The 14,841-nt window shown below is 50.9% G+C and overlaps 1 protein-coding gene across 2 annotated transcripts in view; it reads left to right on the top strand.

Moving 5' to 3' along the window:
* The window catches only part of FOXO6 (forkhead box O6), a 29,964-nt gene extending 26,369 nt beyond the window's left edge, over positions 1-3,595 (top strand). For both annotated transcript variants that reach the window (XM_020983447.1, XM_078145501.1), the window contains one exon: positions 1,181-3,595. In XM_020983447.1, coding sequence (XP_020839106.1) covers positions 1,181-2,581 — 1,401 coding nt within the window. In that variant the 3' untranslated portion in view covers positions 2,582-3,595. The remainder of the gene's footprint in view (positions 1-1,180) is intronic.
* The last annotated feature ends 11,246 nt before the right edge of the window (positions 3,596-14,841 follow it).

Below are 14,841 nucleotides of genomic sequence, written 5' to 3'. Positions count from 1 at the left end.
CTGTCCTCATCCTCCCCTCTAGATCCCAGCATACCCACGACCCCTCCTGCCAAGGTGAGGTCCAGGGTAATATTGCCAATGAGACTTTTAGGACCAAGGTCACCTACTACCTAATTTCTCAGTTTCCTCATTTGGGTATCAGTGAACCAATCATTTATTAAGTGCTTACTATGTTCCAGGCACTGTGCTAAGCACTGGGGATACAGAGAAAGGCAAAAAGCCCTGAGATTGGACTAGATAACCTCCAAGTTCCCCTCTAGGTCTTCATCTGTATGGGGTGGGGAGGAGAATGGGAGGGGGGGGAAGATTGGAAGCAGAGTGCTCCTTGGTGTGCCCACTGGTGTTGTCACACCCCGTGCCCATCCCCAAGACCCAGCCTGGGGGAAGATCCCCCTGGTGAGCTCTGGGACATTCCTCTGTTGTTTGTTTCCCATGACTTTCGGGAGAGGCAGCTTCTCTAGGGGACAGGGAACATCCCTACAGCACTTGTCTGCCCCTCTGTCCTCCATTTTTGGTCAAGGTGAGCCCAGTGGGGGGAAGGGAGGTTTGGTGATCAGGCAACTGGGGGTAGGGGTGGGACCATCTTCTCTCTCCTGATCCTCCACTGACCAGAACTCTTCTTTCTCACCTTCCCTTCCCTTTTCTTCCTCTCCTGATCCCCATCTTCATTTCTCTCCCTTTTTCCTCCACCTAATTTCTTTCAATCTTTTTCACCAATTTTCTTCTTCCCATTTCTCTTAAATAATTCTCCCTTTATTCCTCTCTCTCCCCATCTCTCCTCTCCATCTCTTCATCTCTCTCCCCCACCTGTCCTTTCCTTTCTCCCTTTCTCCTCACCTCTCCTTTCTCCATCTCTCTCCTACTCTCTCCTCTCCTTCCTTTTTTTCTCCTCTCCTTTCTTTCTCTCTCCCCATCTCTCCTCTCCTTTCTCCATCTCTCCATCTCTCTCCCACTCTCTCCTCCCCTTTCTCCCTCTCTCCCCACCTCTCCTCTCCTTTCTCCACCTTATATTTCTCTCTATCTCTCCACTCTTTACCCCCCCTCTTCATCTTTCTCTCCATCTCCCATCTCTCCTCTATATTGTCCTTCTTCTTTCTCATTTTCTTGCTGTCTCTCCCCCATTATCTCTCCCCACCTCTGTCCTCATCATTCCCTGCTTTCTTCTTCTTCCCCTCTGCAGAACTCCATTCGGCACAACCTGTCTCTGCATACTCGTTTTATCCGCGTGCAGAACGAGGGCACAGGCAAGAGTTCTTGGTGGATGCTGAACCCCGAGGGTGGCAAGACAGGCAAGACGCCCCGGCGCCGTGCTGTGTCTATGGACAATGCCAGCAAGTTTCTGCGTGTCAAGGGTAAGGCCAACAAGAAGAAGCAGATTCAGGCAGTCGGGCCTGAGCAGGGGCCCCATAGCCCACCTGGAGCCCCTCCACCTGCTGCCAAGTGGTCATCCAGCCCTGTCTCCCGCGGCCCTGGCCCAGGCCCAGCCAGCGGTGATGACTTCGAAGCCTGGGCTGACTTCAGGGGACGACCCCCACCCCCACCCCCACCAGGGTTGGGCTCCCGCATCTCCCCGCTGCTGGCGGGTGGGGGGCAGCCAGACGAGCTGGAGGATGAGGAAGCAGCCCCTTCCTCTCCACTCATGTACCCCAGTCCCTCGAGTGCCCTGTCGCCGGCTCTGGGCGCCCGCTGCTCTGTGGAGCTGCCCCGTCTCACTGACCTGGCTGGGCCTCTCGGCTTACATGAGCGGGGCCTGGCTGACAGCCTCCTGGATGACCTCCGGGACAGCTATGGTCTGAGCCCACCACCCCCGCCACCACCCGGCTTGCGGGCCCGTGCCCCTCCAGCCCACAGCTATGCCTTCAGTGCCAAGTGTGGGGGTGTGGCCGGTGGCAGCAGTGGCTTGGGGGGTTCCTACTGCGGAACTATCTACAGCCAGCCTGCCTTGGGTCCACTGCGCCGCCTGCCCATGCAGACGATTCAAGAAAACAAGCAGGCGGCCTTCGCCCCCTTCCGGCCTGGTCCCCTGCAGGGCCTGCTGGCCTCACCAGCCGGGCCACCCCCACTGCCCCCCGCCAGGCCCCACAGATCTGGCTCCCTCCTGGGCGGGGGCCCCGGGGAGCTGGGACTCGCGGCAGCGGCGGCAGTGTATCCAGCCCACGGCCACCCCCTGCCCAGCCACAGTGCCTTAGCTCACCCCATCAGCCTTATGACGCTGCCCGGCGATGCCTGCGGTCTTGGAGAACTGGCCCATCCAGGCCATCCAGCTCCATATGGGAGTGGAGGCGGGCCAACAGGGCCCACCGGCCTGCTGGAGGCAGCGCTGCAGGGCCCTTACACAGCAGGCACTGGGGGCCACGTGCCGCTGGCCGGCCAGGACCGCTTCCCAGCTGACCTCGATCTGGACATGTTCAGCGGCAGCCTGGAGTGTGACGTTGAGTCCATCATTCTCAATGACTTCATGGACAGCGATGAGATGGACTTCAACTTTGACTCGGCTTTGCCCCCACCACCCAGTGGCTTGGCTGTGGCCGCCCTGCCCAGCGGGCCCCCGCCCCCCAACCAGAGCTGGGTGCCTGGCTGAAGGAGGCCCCAGGGGGGAAGGGGGGGCTCCAGGACTCCTGCTGACTCCTGTGGACAGTTCAGGAGCCAGCCCCTCCCTCCTGGGCCCCACATCTCACCACTTGGACTGTGAGAGCTCCTGGAAAGGCCTGCCTGGGCTGGGCTAGGCTTGGGAGACTCTGTCTTGCTGCTGCCATGGGGAGGACAGGGGCTTAACCCAGCTTCCCCAAGCTCCCCGCACATCCCTTAAGGGTCCCCAGCTCCTTCCTGCTGCAGGGCTCCCCCCTCTCCCTAGCCCTTACGTGGAACACTCGGTCCAAGCCCTAGTAGCCCAGAGTCCTGGGCTCTAGAGAGCCAGACCTCAAGGGGCTGCAGGGAGGAGGGAGGGCCCAAGGCCCTGGGCTCCAAGGCCCCAGCCCTCTGCCCTCCCCCGCCCCCTAGGCCTCACCCCAAACTGGGCCTGTCTTGTGCCGCTGTGCAGTACAGTGGGGTTGTCGTGTCTGCTTTGTGTGGTGATAAGCGTTGTGTTCCCCCTTGGGTCAGGAAAGGCTGAAGAGGCCAGTGGGCTGGGGGCTGAGGGCTGAGGACTCGGAGGGAAAAGAGGGGGTGGGCAGACTGGACTGGAGTGAACTCTGGAGGCTGGTGGTCCTGTGCCCCAGGGCTCCTCCCCAGTGCCCCTCAGGGAGAATCCCTACTTAGTGGGTCCCTTCCCCAGCAGCCCCCACTGCTGGCCTGGCCAGGCCCTCTGCCTGCTCATACTCAGTTCTCCCTTGGCTCGTCCTGCCAGGCCCTCCTCCAAAATTCCCCTTCCTTAAACTCCCCCCCAACACCAACCCTCCCCCTATATTTATAAGTGTCCAGTCTGGGTCTGGGGGGGGAGGGTGGGCGCGGTCGTTTTTCCCGCGCAAATATTGTAGGCAGTGTACCGTGGCCGTGCCGTTAGCGTGTGTGTGCGTGTGCGTGTGTACCATGTAAAGGCCGTGTATAGTGCATTGTACAGCATATTTTCATGAATAAAATTGTTTTAAATATTCTCAGGGCATTGCGCTTGCTGGTGTTGGGATTCTAGCATTTTTGGGGGCTAGAGAAGGAGAGTGGGCGTGGGAGTCCGGGGAAGACTAAGCCTTGGGCCTGGCCCTGCATTACCCGGACATTTGAGTGTGTGCAGCTACATGTCCACAGGAATCTCTGGGTTCTCACAGACCTCAGCATCCTAGCCCAGGTTCATCATATATGTGTCTGTGTGTGTGGATGTATGCCTTTGTTGGTGGCCATGTGTGTCTGGGTACAGGATGAGGAATTGGTCTGGGTAAAGGCAAGCATTTCTGCTCCTGTTGTGAGAGGTTCCTGATGAGGAAGGTTTTGGGCTCTGTTAGAGGACCCCCACTTCCTCTCTTCTGTCCCCTGCCCTTTCACATACCACAGATGCCCCGACCCAAGGCCTCAGTCCAGCTTGGGACTCCTGAGGACAGGGTGCTGTCAGCGTGCATCTGCGCTAGGGGGAGGGAGAAGAAGGGAGAGAAGCACTCTGCCCCCCCCCTTTGCCCCTGTATCCTTCAGGGCAGAGGTCTGTAAGGAAGGGTAGGGCTGCAAACCCCAGCAGCTCCCCCTCCACTCCCAACTATACACACCAAGTACCTTCTCCCTGGAGCCTCAGCTGCATGATTTATTCATAAAAAAGCCATTATTTATGCCAAAGAGAGAAGACAGGATGGGTTGGCTTTTTAAGTGCCTATAATGCATTCTCGGGTCCTGCAGCCCAGACTCTTCCTCAAGAGGCAATTCATGCAGCGGAAAGAGCCCTAGACTCTGAGCCAGGACACCTGGTCCTGCCTCTGCCACTTAGGGGGTGACCTTGCGCAAGTCACTTCCTTTCTCTGGGCCTCAGTTTCCTCCTCTGCAAAATAATAAATACATTTATATAGCATTTAAAGTTTTCAAAGCTCTTTACATTTGGTATCTCCTTCGATATTCATAACAACCCTAGGAGGTAAATGCTTTTATTGTCCCCATTTTACAGATGAAGAAACTGAGGCTGGAAATAAAAGGCTAAGTGATTTGCCTAAGAATGTAGTTCGTGAATGAACTGAGAGGTCTTCCTGACTCCAAGATTAACACTATCCACTATGCTGCCTCGCTGCCTGCATGAAGGGGTTCAACTAGATAAAATCTAAGTCCTTTCTCATTCTGACATGTTCTAAGAGCCCTCCCAGCTCTGACATTCTGTGTTCTAAGGCCCTCCCAGCTCTGACATTCTGTGGTTCCTCTCCACAGGTCCAGAGCGAGAATACAAGCCGTGAAATGTTTGTTGGCAGATGGGGGGATGGCTGTGGGGGGCAGGCAGAACAAGAGAGGCATTCTGGGCCCCTTCTGTTATCTGTCCATTTGAGGCCCTTCTGATGCCTCTCCTTCCTCCTGGTCTATCAGCCCAGTTTTCAGAGCCTGTCCTTGTCCTGGGGATCAGGACACTGTGGAACTGGTGCCTCCCCTAGCCTTCTGCTCTCCCTAGAAAAGGGATCCGTGTTGGAGAAAGGATGAACCTTCTCCCACCTTGTATTGGGGATTTGCTCAAGCAAGATGGGGGGTTTCAGTTCACAGATTCTGTTCTGCTGCCATTTTTTAGCTAGGCATAACCCAGCCACTTTCCAAGTTCAATGCCAGGTTCAATGCCAATCCCTCCCAATGCCAGGCTCTGAATCCAAAAACCAGCTCAGCCTATGGCCCACACTAGCCCAGAGCCACCATCACCCCAGAACAGAGAACTTCAGAAATACCCTTCTCTCTCCCCTAGGAAACCCTCTCTCCTCACCTGCTAGCAAAGCCCATTTCAGGAACAAGAATACCAGAGAGAACTCCGTGTTATTTTCAGATCCACCTCTCCAAGCACTGGGCTCTCCCCACTACAGCCTGGCCTCCCACGTACCAAGCTTGCTGAAGCTAGAACCCTAGGAGCAGGTGGGGAAGGAGGCGTACATAGACCCTACTGCCTGAGGATGCCAAGAGACCACACTTGGCAAAATCTATCCCCCTCGCCCATCCCAGACATAGTCACACTTAGAGTTACACAGATATACCCCCTACCCTTAGAACACCAAATGTCAAATCTAGAATAGTTTTAGAACATAGACTGCCAGAGCACTCTAGAAAGGACCTTAGAACATAAATATCAGAGCTAAAAAAAAGGAACTTGAAAAATAGAATTGCTGGGATGGAAGGGATACAGAATGTCAGAGCTGGGAGGGCCCTTAGAACACAGGATGTCAGCTAGGAGGGGCCTTAGAATATAAAATGTCAGAGCTGGGAGAAGTCTTGGACTAAAAGAATGATAGAGCATAAAATGAAATATCAGAGCCAAGAGAGAGATTAGAGACCATTTTCCCCAATCTAGCTCATATTCTTCCTTCCTCTTCTATCTCTGTCTCTCTGTCTCTGTCTGTCTGCCTCTCTCTCTCTCTCTCTCTCTCTCTCTCTCTCTCTCTCTCTCTCTCTCTCTCTCTCTCACACACACACACACACACACACACACACACACACACATACATACTCTACTGGCTCTCACACAGAGGCACACTTAGGAAGTCTCATCCTCCTCACAAATTTCTCTTCCCACTCATCTCCTTTGGGGGTGAGAATCTTCTCTTATGTAAACACGAGTTTGGAGACAGAGGGAGGGGATCTGGAGGCTTCTGTACAGGTGACCTGCTTCCCCCACCATACTTAGGCAGCCAGGCATCTCTGGCCCCAGCAGGCAAGGGGTTAAAGCCATTTGGTGGTAGAGTCAGAGCCATTAGGCCCAATAATTATGAAATTATCAAGGTGCTCAGGTGACTGCTAATCTCACACATACTGTTCGACTCCCCGGCTAATGAGCTGAAGAACTCCCGGGCCTCATCTTTCTTGTTGAATGGTGCCCTGCAATTAATGAGCTTCCTGGAAGCCCAGCAGTGTGGGGGCCAGCAAGGAGCCAGGGGAGCTAGCAAGCAGCTTTCTTCTTTCTTCCACCCCACTGCTCCCTGGCCCCCAAAGCTACAGTCCCACTAGCTAGTTTTCAAGGCTGGGCCTCCCTGTGGTCAGCACAGCTGGGTGGGCCCTTAGAAGACCAGAGATGAAGGTGAGGAGTGGGGAAGGGGGAAGGGGAAAGGGGGAAGGGAAGGATTTAAAGAAAATAGGTAAGGAACCGGTAACTGGGGCATTGGAACCTGGTGAACTTGGATGGTAACTGGTCAGTTTCAGGGCCCATATGATGAAGACTTTATCAGCCTGACCCTATAGAGCCAACCCAGAGAGAACCCTAGAAAGCAGGGGACCCCATATGGAGGAAGGAGGATGGTGATGATGAATGATAGTGATGGGGGTAGTAAAGATGGCAGCTGCAATGCTGACCATGGTGATGATGGTATCCAGATCCTTGCAGGTACCAGAAAAAGACAAAGTTAGGACTCCCTGGGTTCCTGGATCCAATATAGGCCTGGAGTTTGGGAGAACAAGGTGTCTTTTGATGAGAATTCTCCAGGACCCTCAAATCCTAGAGCTGGTGAGGCTGCAAAGAGGGCACGGGGTCTAAGCTCCTGTTTCCAGGCTAGTGGCCTCTGATGTAGTGAGAAGGGGAGAGCTGGTTTTCTTTCTAAGACATCTCTTCAGAGTCCTTGGTTGGAGTTAGGAATCTTATCATCTAATCACTGACTCCACCAGAAATGACGCAAAGACAGGCTGAAGGACTCTTGCCTAGGCACATTGGAGGCAGGATATGGCTTCCGTAGAAGTGGAGTCAGCGAGCGCTCATAGGTGTGATAGGAAGCCTCCTCCAACCATTCCCCAAGTATTCTTTCACCAGCCCCAACTAACCATCCAGGGTCTCCCAGCATAGGGGTTGCTCCTTTGAGCTGAAATTTAACAAAAAGGGCCAAGTGAGGAGGGTCTGTGAAAATACAGAGAGGGAAGGAAAGAAACCACTAATCCCTCCCTGCCCAATATTTTACTTGCACTCATTTAATTAACCCATCTTCACCCATTGGCCCAAGCTCAAGTGTCAACATTCTGGATTCTCTGGTTTAGACAAGATGGCAGCCGAGATCCATCCAGTTCTCAAGCTCTGTGATTCTATAAAGCCACCCTCACCCTCAACCATTAACTTATTCACACTCATTAATCCATACTCATCGATTATTAACCTTACCATTGACTCACCATCTGCTCGTGCTCTATCAACCCACCCTCACCTGTAGCACATGAACATAGAATGGGAGTGCCCTAAGTCTCATGCAGAGATGAGTGTTTGCGCACACTCATGCAGAAGTGCATGTATGCATGCACATCTAGAGAGACAGATCCACACCCCAGGGGACAGGGAGGCAGGTGAGTAGACAGGCTTGGCTTTCAGAATGGGCCTCCTCCACCGCTGGGAGCAGATACTGACAAGTGCTGTCTTTGAGGGGGTCTGCAGGAGGGGAGACAGGAGAATAACAGAATGGGTGAGGGCCCTATTGTGTTGTTGAGCCTCCCAGGGGCTGAGGGCCTCTGCTCTGAAGTGTGCAGGAGTGAGGGGTTTCCCAGCTCCAGCTCCCATCCCCTCCCTGGAGAAGAAACCTTGCTATCTTGTTAGGGACTCATTAGAGCTGAGGACGACGGACAGGAGGGGAAGTTGCCGAGCCTTTGATGCCACTCGAATGCGAGGATGTCGGCTGTCTCCCCCCCTCCTCCCTCCCCCTGCCTGCCTGCCTGCCAGCTCCGCCGCCAAGGAGCCCGGGAAGCCGCCTTTGCCAACTGGCGATAAATTTCATGAACATCATAAACGTAAGTGGTTTCTGGAGAGCAGGGCAGATTGCACATAAAAGTCCCCCTTCTGTCCCTGGAACGGGGGAGGCCTTTCTTGGCAATTGGAGCCCCACACATCGGCTCCCAGGCTTCCAGGGCAGAGGGGCTGCCAATTGCATCTCTAGGGGCCACCTCCTCTACCTCCCCCCAAACATACACACACAGCCTTGGGGCCCTGACTTTGGGGGCCTTGGCCAGGGGCAAGGAAGCTTCCAGGAAGGCTGAGACCCAGGCTGGGGTGGGGGGAGGGAACCATCCCCCTCCCTCCCCCTTCAGAGCCCTAGCCACACACACACACCAGGGAGCTTCTTTCTGGCAAGGGTGAGGGGAAGCGGATGTGGACATCTCCACGAGCCTAGCCACTCTTACACACTTACCCTCGTAGGACCCTGCCAAAAGGCCTTGGTTGGCTTTGCCAGGAAGACTGAAGAGCCCAGGGCTGGAGGGAGGCAGGGAGGAGTCTGCTCTCAGGATAGAGCAGAAAGAGGCCCAGAGGATTCCTGCCTGTGCTCTGTCTAGCTGGATTCCTTTGGGCAACTCCATCAGGTTTTTGGCATCATCATTCCTGACATTCCTTTATCCTTTTTCAAAACATGTTCCATGCGTTGCCTCATTGACCATCATAGTATTGCTGAAGTAGGCACCACACCTGTGATTAGCCCTATCTTCTAGACCAGGAAGTCAAGGATCTGAATCCATGGCCACCCAGCTAGGAAATATCAAGGGTTGGCATGTGAATATAATCATAATAGCAAGCATTTTTGTAACACTTTAAGGTTGGTAATGCTCTTTACAAGGAAATGGTATTGCATTGAATCTTACAACCCTGGGAAGTAAGTGCTATTGTTATGCCTGTTTTACAGATGAAGAAACTGAGGTTAAGTGACTTGCCCAGGCTCCCAGGTCTTCCCAATGCCAACTTTCTATCCACTGCACTCTATTGGTTCTTAGAGGATTCACAGCTGGAAGGAACCTCAGATGTCTTCTCATATAATATCTTTATTTTATAGATGAGGCAACAGGTCCAGAGAGGGGAAAGCCTCAGTTTAGATATCTCTAAAATGGGGATAATCCACTTTATACTTCCCATTCCCCGGGGTTGTTATGAAGCACAAAGAAGATACTGTATGTAAGGCCCTTTATGACCCAAAATGTCATGTAAATTCAGCCATGACTATAACCGTTATTAATACTGGGGAAGAGGAACAGGATAACGGAGAGATGGCATTTCCCAGGCTAAGTCCTATCAAAGTTCTGTAGGTCCAGATCAAAGGCCTATGTCTCCTGTGATCCAGCTCAAGGGGCTGCCCACCCCCAGAACCCTCCAGGGCTCAGCCTTGCCTCTTCTTCCTACACCTGTACCAGAGGCAAGCTTCACCCCAAAGGGAAGGTCACATTCCTGTTTATAGGCCAGACTGGCTTGGTGAGGGACCCTGAGACACCTTAAAGCCAGGCTTGTGGAGCCAAGGCCTGATGAGAGAGAGTGGTGCCTACCCTGCCCCCTCCTGGGGCCAGCCTCGCTGGGCTTCTCCTCCTTCTAGGCTCCCAGTCCAAAACTTTCATTTTTGTCTTCATATCACACAGGGACTAGCAGAGTCTGGCACGTAGCTGGTACATAAGATGTACTTCTTAAGTGACTGATCAAGTCTTCTCTATAATCTCCACAATTTCATGTCTCTCCTTTCCACTCCATAGCTAACTTCAGGCCTTCATTATTTCTTGCCTATGTTATTGCAATGGTTTCTTGACTTGTCTCCCTGTTTCTTCCCCCTCCCCCTTTCCTTTCTTGGGCATGCAGCCAAAGACACCTTCCTAAGGCATGGGTCAGCTCATGGCCCTTCCCTGCTTAAAAATCCCCAGTGGCTCAACATTATCCCCAGAATAAGATTCCAGTTCCTTAGCTTGGCAACCAAGGCCCATTGTAATCCATCCCCTGTCTCTCATTAGGCCTATGCTTTCTTATCGGGCACACTTGAATATTAGGTTCTGGCTGGGCCAGTCAGAACATTGTTCCCTTCTCTGCTCCTCCTTACACCATTCTCCCTATCTAGAAAGCCCTCCCACTTTCTCTCCACCCACCTGATCCAGTCTGTTTGTCCAGGCCCAGCCTTCTCTGGGAAGCTCTTCCTCCTCTGAGTCCTTATGGTCTATTCCCTAAGCACACATAGCCCAGCATCTTTCCTGTACAAGCTTGGCTCTTCAGTTAGACTGTAAGCTCCCTGAGGACAGGTCTGTCCTCTGACTTCACTGAACAATAAGCTCTGTGAGGTTGGGTCTGCGTATGCTCCTCCTCTTCGGTGTCTTCCCAGACTGAGAGTTCCCTGAGGGCAGGAGCTGGGTCTGCTTCTCAGTCTCCCCATCGACTGGCAGAGATTCAACAAAAGCAACCAAAAATACTGATTAATTGTTCACAATAGTAAGAAATCAATTTAAAATAATTAATCTTCTACGCAACTCCTCTGATGCCTCCTGGGTTCTTCATTCTATGCCATTCGACAAACTACACAAAGACCTCTCTCCTCCCCACCCCCCCCAAAATAGTACCTGCCCTACATTTTCAGAGAGAAAACTCTAGCAGGTCCTATCAGGCTGGAAAGTCTTTGAGAATGGTCCCAGCAAAAGACTTCCTGTCTGTCCTCCAAGGACCAGCCTTCCTCATTGCCAGGGGGCCACCAGGGGATGGCATTTTTTTCCTCAAGCAGCTTTCTAACACTATGGATGAAGAGGCTGTAATCTAGAATGGGTGGGGAAGATACCCACACAGATGAAATCACAGCCTCTTTTTGCATCGAGGTAATATTAATTAGCATTATTATTATTGACAAATTATTAATTAATCAAACAGAAACAGAAAAGCACCCAAAAGGTAATACATGGAGATGGAGAGACAGCAGAGACTAGGCACCCCAGGAAAGGACACAGCTGATCTCAAAAGAATGCAGATCCAAAACAATTGGTTTGGAGTCAAGGAACCTGGGCTTATATCCCGACTCTGCAGCTTACCTGTGCCACCCAGGGCAAGACACTCGATACTTCTGGGTCCCAGTTTTCCTCATCTGTAAAAATCAATGGACTAGATCTAAGGTCCCTTCTAGATTAAGGCTCTGTAGTCTAATAATGATGATGACATGAAGCATGGTATTGCTATAGTGATACAATAGGAAAGAGCCCTGGCGTTGGGAATCAGAGACCCTGGGTTTGTATCTCAGCATCGTGTTTGCTATCTCTGTGACTTTGGACAAATCACATACTGTCTCTGGGCTGGTTTCTTCAAGGGATTGGACCCTAAAGATTTGGAGGTTTCTCCTACCTCAAAATTCCATGGTTATGAATTACAAATTGTAATAACCACCCTTCTCCCTCCCTTGCAAACTCCTATTGTCCCTTCCCCTTCTAATGGGGGAGACAATGGATATATATGGATATATATATATATATATATATATATATATATATATATATATATATACATATATGTATACACAAAGTATTGTCCATTCCCTGAGCACCTATGAAGGAGTGGGATGATAGGATGGGTGGGGATGAGAGAGGAGGCAGAGTCGGGATCATGACAAGGAAGATGGCGGTCTCATAGACAGAAACTAGGAAGCTGCAGGGAGGGACAAGATTAGGGAGGAAAATGATTTAATAATCCAATTTCAATGAACTTTTATTAAGCACCTGCCATGTATAAATCAAGGCATCAGACAGTGTGGTAAAAGGCAGAGGTGGCAAACACCCTAGTGTGGCCAGAATCAGATTAAAATGTCACTGCCAGGGGCAGCCAGGTGGCACCATGGATAGAGCACTGGCCTTGGAGTCAGGAGGACCTGAGTTCAAATCCGGCCTCAGACACCGTATGGCCCTGGGCAAGCCAAGTGCCTCCCAAAGAAAAATGCAATTGAGAAAATATTTAACAAATGAATAGAAATACAGCAGCACTTAGATGATGTTAATATGTGGGTTCCTAAGTTAATATGCTGCTGCAGGCATCCTTATGTTAGAGGCCTTTTCTATTTGAGTTTGATACCATTGGTAGAAGAGATGGAAGACCAATGCCTTGAAGCCAGAAAGAAGTCCTGCCTCTGGCACATTGTGTGACCCTGGCAAGTTACTTAACTTCTCCCCGCCTCAGTTTTCTCACCTGTAACATAGGAGCAAGAATGCTGCCTATCTTACAGGTGTTGTTGTAAGGATCAAAAGAGATAACTTGTGTAAAGTGCTTTGTGCTAGCTACTTATATATTTATATTTATATATTTATTATTATATTTCCATATTATTATATATTATATATAATTGCCAGCCTTCCAATTCCACTATCTAATATATCACATATAATAGATTATATAGTATATTATATTCTACATTTATATATTGTGTATATTTATTATGACTAGTTAGAAGACTGCTGCATTAGTCCAGACAAGGGTTAAAGAGAGCCAAAATTAGAGTAGTAGCTATGTGAGTGGAGAAGAGGAAACACATACTAGAGACACTGTGGAAGTAGAAACATCAAGACTTGGCACCTGAGTGGGTCCAGGTGATTTGGATATTCCCAGGTCAAGGTTCCATGGGATATACAGGTGGAGATGTCGAAGAGATGTTGGTGTAGGGACAGAAGGGAGAAGAAGAGGCAGAGAGAGGCACAGACAGAGGGGCAGCAGAGCCAGGAGAGAGCCAGGAAACCAAGGAAAAAGAGGTCAACAGTGTCAAATGCTGCAGAATGCGTGAGGTCTGAGAAGAGGGCATTGGATTTACTGATGATAATAATTACCACTTAAATATCCCTCTGAAGTTTGCAAAGGACTTTACATACATTAATTCATTTGATCCTCACAATTCAGTGAAGTTGGTAAGTCTAGGGACTGGATTTGTGATTTCATTGATCTAGACTGCTGGGTAGAACCAAAAATAAGAGAGAGAGGAAAGGGCCCAGATCCTGGAAAATGCCCGGTCTGGGAAGGAAGGGAACCCCAGGGGCAGGGGCTCCTCCTGGCACCAGGTGAAAGGCAGCAAACAGAGTGCAGACATGGAGACAAACAGGCAGACCCAGAGAGTCAGAGACAGAAAGAAACAGAGAGGCGATGAAGAAAGGAACAGAAAAATGAAGAAAAAGAGAAATCGTGAGAAATTGAGATAATCAGAGATAGAAACAGTCTAAAATGCAGAGAAAGAGACAGAGACCGTAAGAGACAAGAAATGGTGGCAGAGATGGAGAAAGATGGAAATAATATGAGATACAGAGAGATGATAAAGAGAGGAACAGAAAAGGGGTGCAAAGGGAGTGAGACAGAGATAGAGACAAATTGGAGACAAAGATAAAGAGAATAACAGGGAACAAAAGGGAAAAAAGAGAGAAGGGAGAGATGGAAGAGGATGGATGAAGAGGGATGCGGCAAACGTCTGAATGAGCCAGATGATAAATGAAGGACCAGGGTGTTGAGTAGATTGAATTACAGGAGGTGAGCAGAGAGCCAGCAAATAATGAAGTTGAATAGAATCTGGGAAAAGATGAGGTATGTACTCTGGAGAGGGGGCTGAGAAGAGAGACAGCTTCCGAGGAGAAGAAAAACAGGCTCCCCATGAAATTAGTGGCGCCTCTGATACCTGTCAGACCTTTCTTACCTTAGCCAACTTCTTTGGACTTGACTTTAGCCATGGCCCTGACCTGAATCTGAACCTTGTCTACCCAATTTTCACAATAACCCTCATCAGACTCCCAACCTGGCCTTCATCCCAAAATGGAGCCCAATCGCTAACCCCTCAAGCCAGTGCTGGCCTCTAACTTCCAGTCTCTCAACTCTGTGCTCAATCACTTCCTCCAAGAAGCCTAAGCACCCACATGGGGTCCTTGGCTCAGGACTGAGCCTAGATTCGAAGTGCTGACTGATAAAAGTCCAGATCAGACAGACAGAAAAATCAGAGACTCTGTGTGTGTGTGTGTGTGTGTGTGTGTGTGTGTGTGGGTGGGTGGGTGGGTGTGTGGGTGTGGGTGTGGGTGTAGGGAGGGGTGTCCCAGGGATGTCTCCCAGAATGTCTTTCCTCTCTCTATCACCACCACAGGGCTGGGGTGTGGGGAGAAGTTGGACACAAAATCCAATGGGGACCAAACTGAGATTCCCTTTATTAAAAGTCCTCAAGCAGAGAGGTTGCAGGGGAGAGTCCAGCTCATGTACAGATTTATATGGAATGACCTCTGAGATTACAAGATTTTATAGTCCTGGTGGGTTTGGGGGAGGAGGTGCAGAGCCAAGCCCAATTGGAAGGCCAGCAAGCCTTGACTTTATTGCCCATAGACCTCAGTCAAGAGGGAGGGACGAGGGGAGGGGCGGAAGGGCCTGGGTGGCCCTGACATTCTCCTAATTGTCTCCCTGTGTGATGAGCGTTCCTCCTCTAGCCTGCGACAGATCAAATTAAATGTGAGCCTCACTCAGCAGCCCCTGCTCCCTGATTAGATTGGAAAATA

Source organism: Phascolarctos cinereus, unplaced genomic scaffold (genome assembly GCF_003287225.1).
Source record: "Phascolarctos cinereus isolate Bilbo 61053 unplaced genomic scaffold, phaCin_HiC Scaffold_726;HRSCAF=1367, whole genome shotgun sequence".
In the NCBI taxonomy this organism is placed as follows: domain Eukaryota; kingdom Metazoa; phylum Chordata; class Mammalia; order Diprotodontia; family Phascolarctidae; genus Phascolarctos; species Phascolarctos cinereus.
Note: the sequence above shows the minus strand (reverse complement) of the source record. Positions and strands in the feature narration are given on the sequence as shown.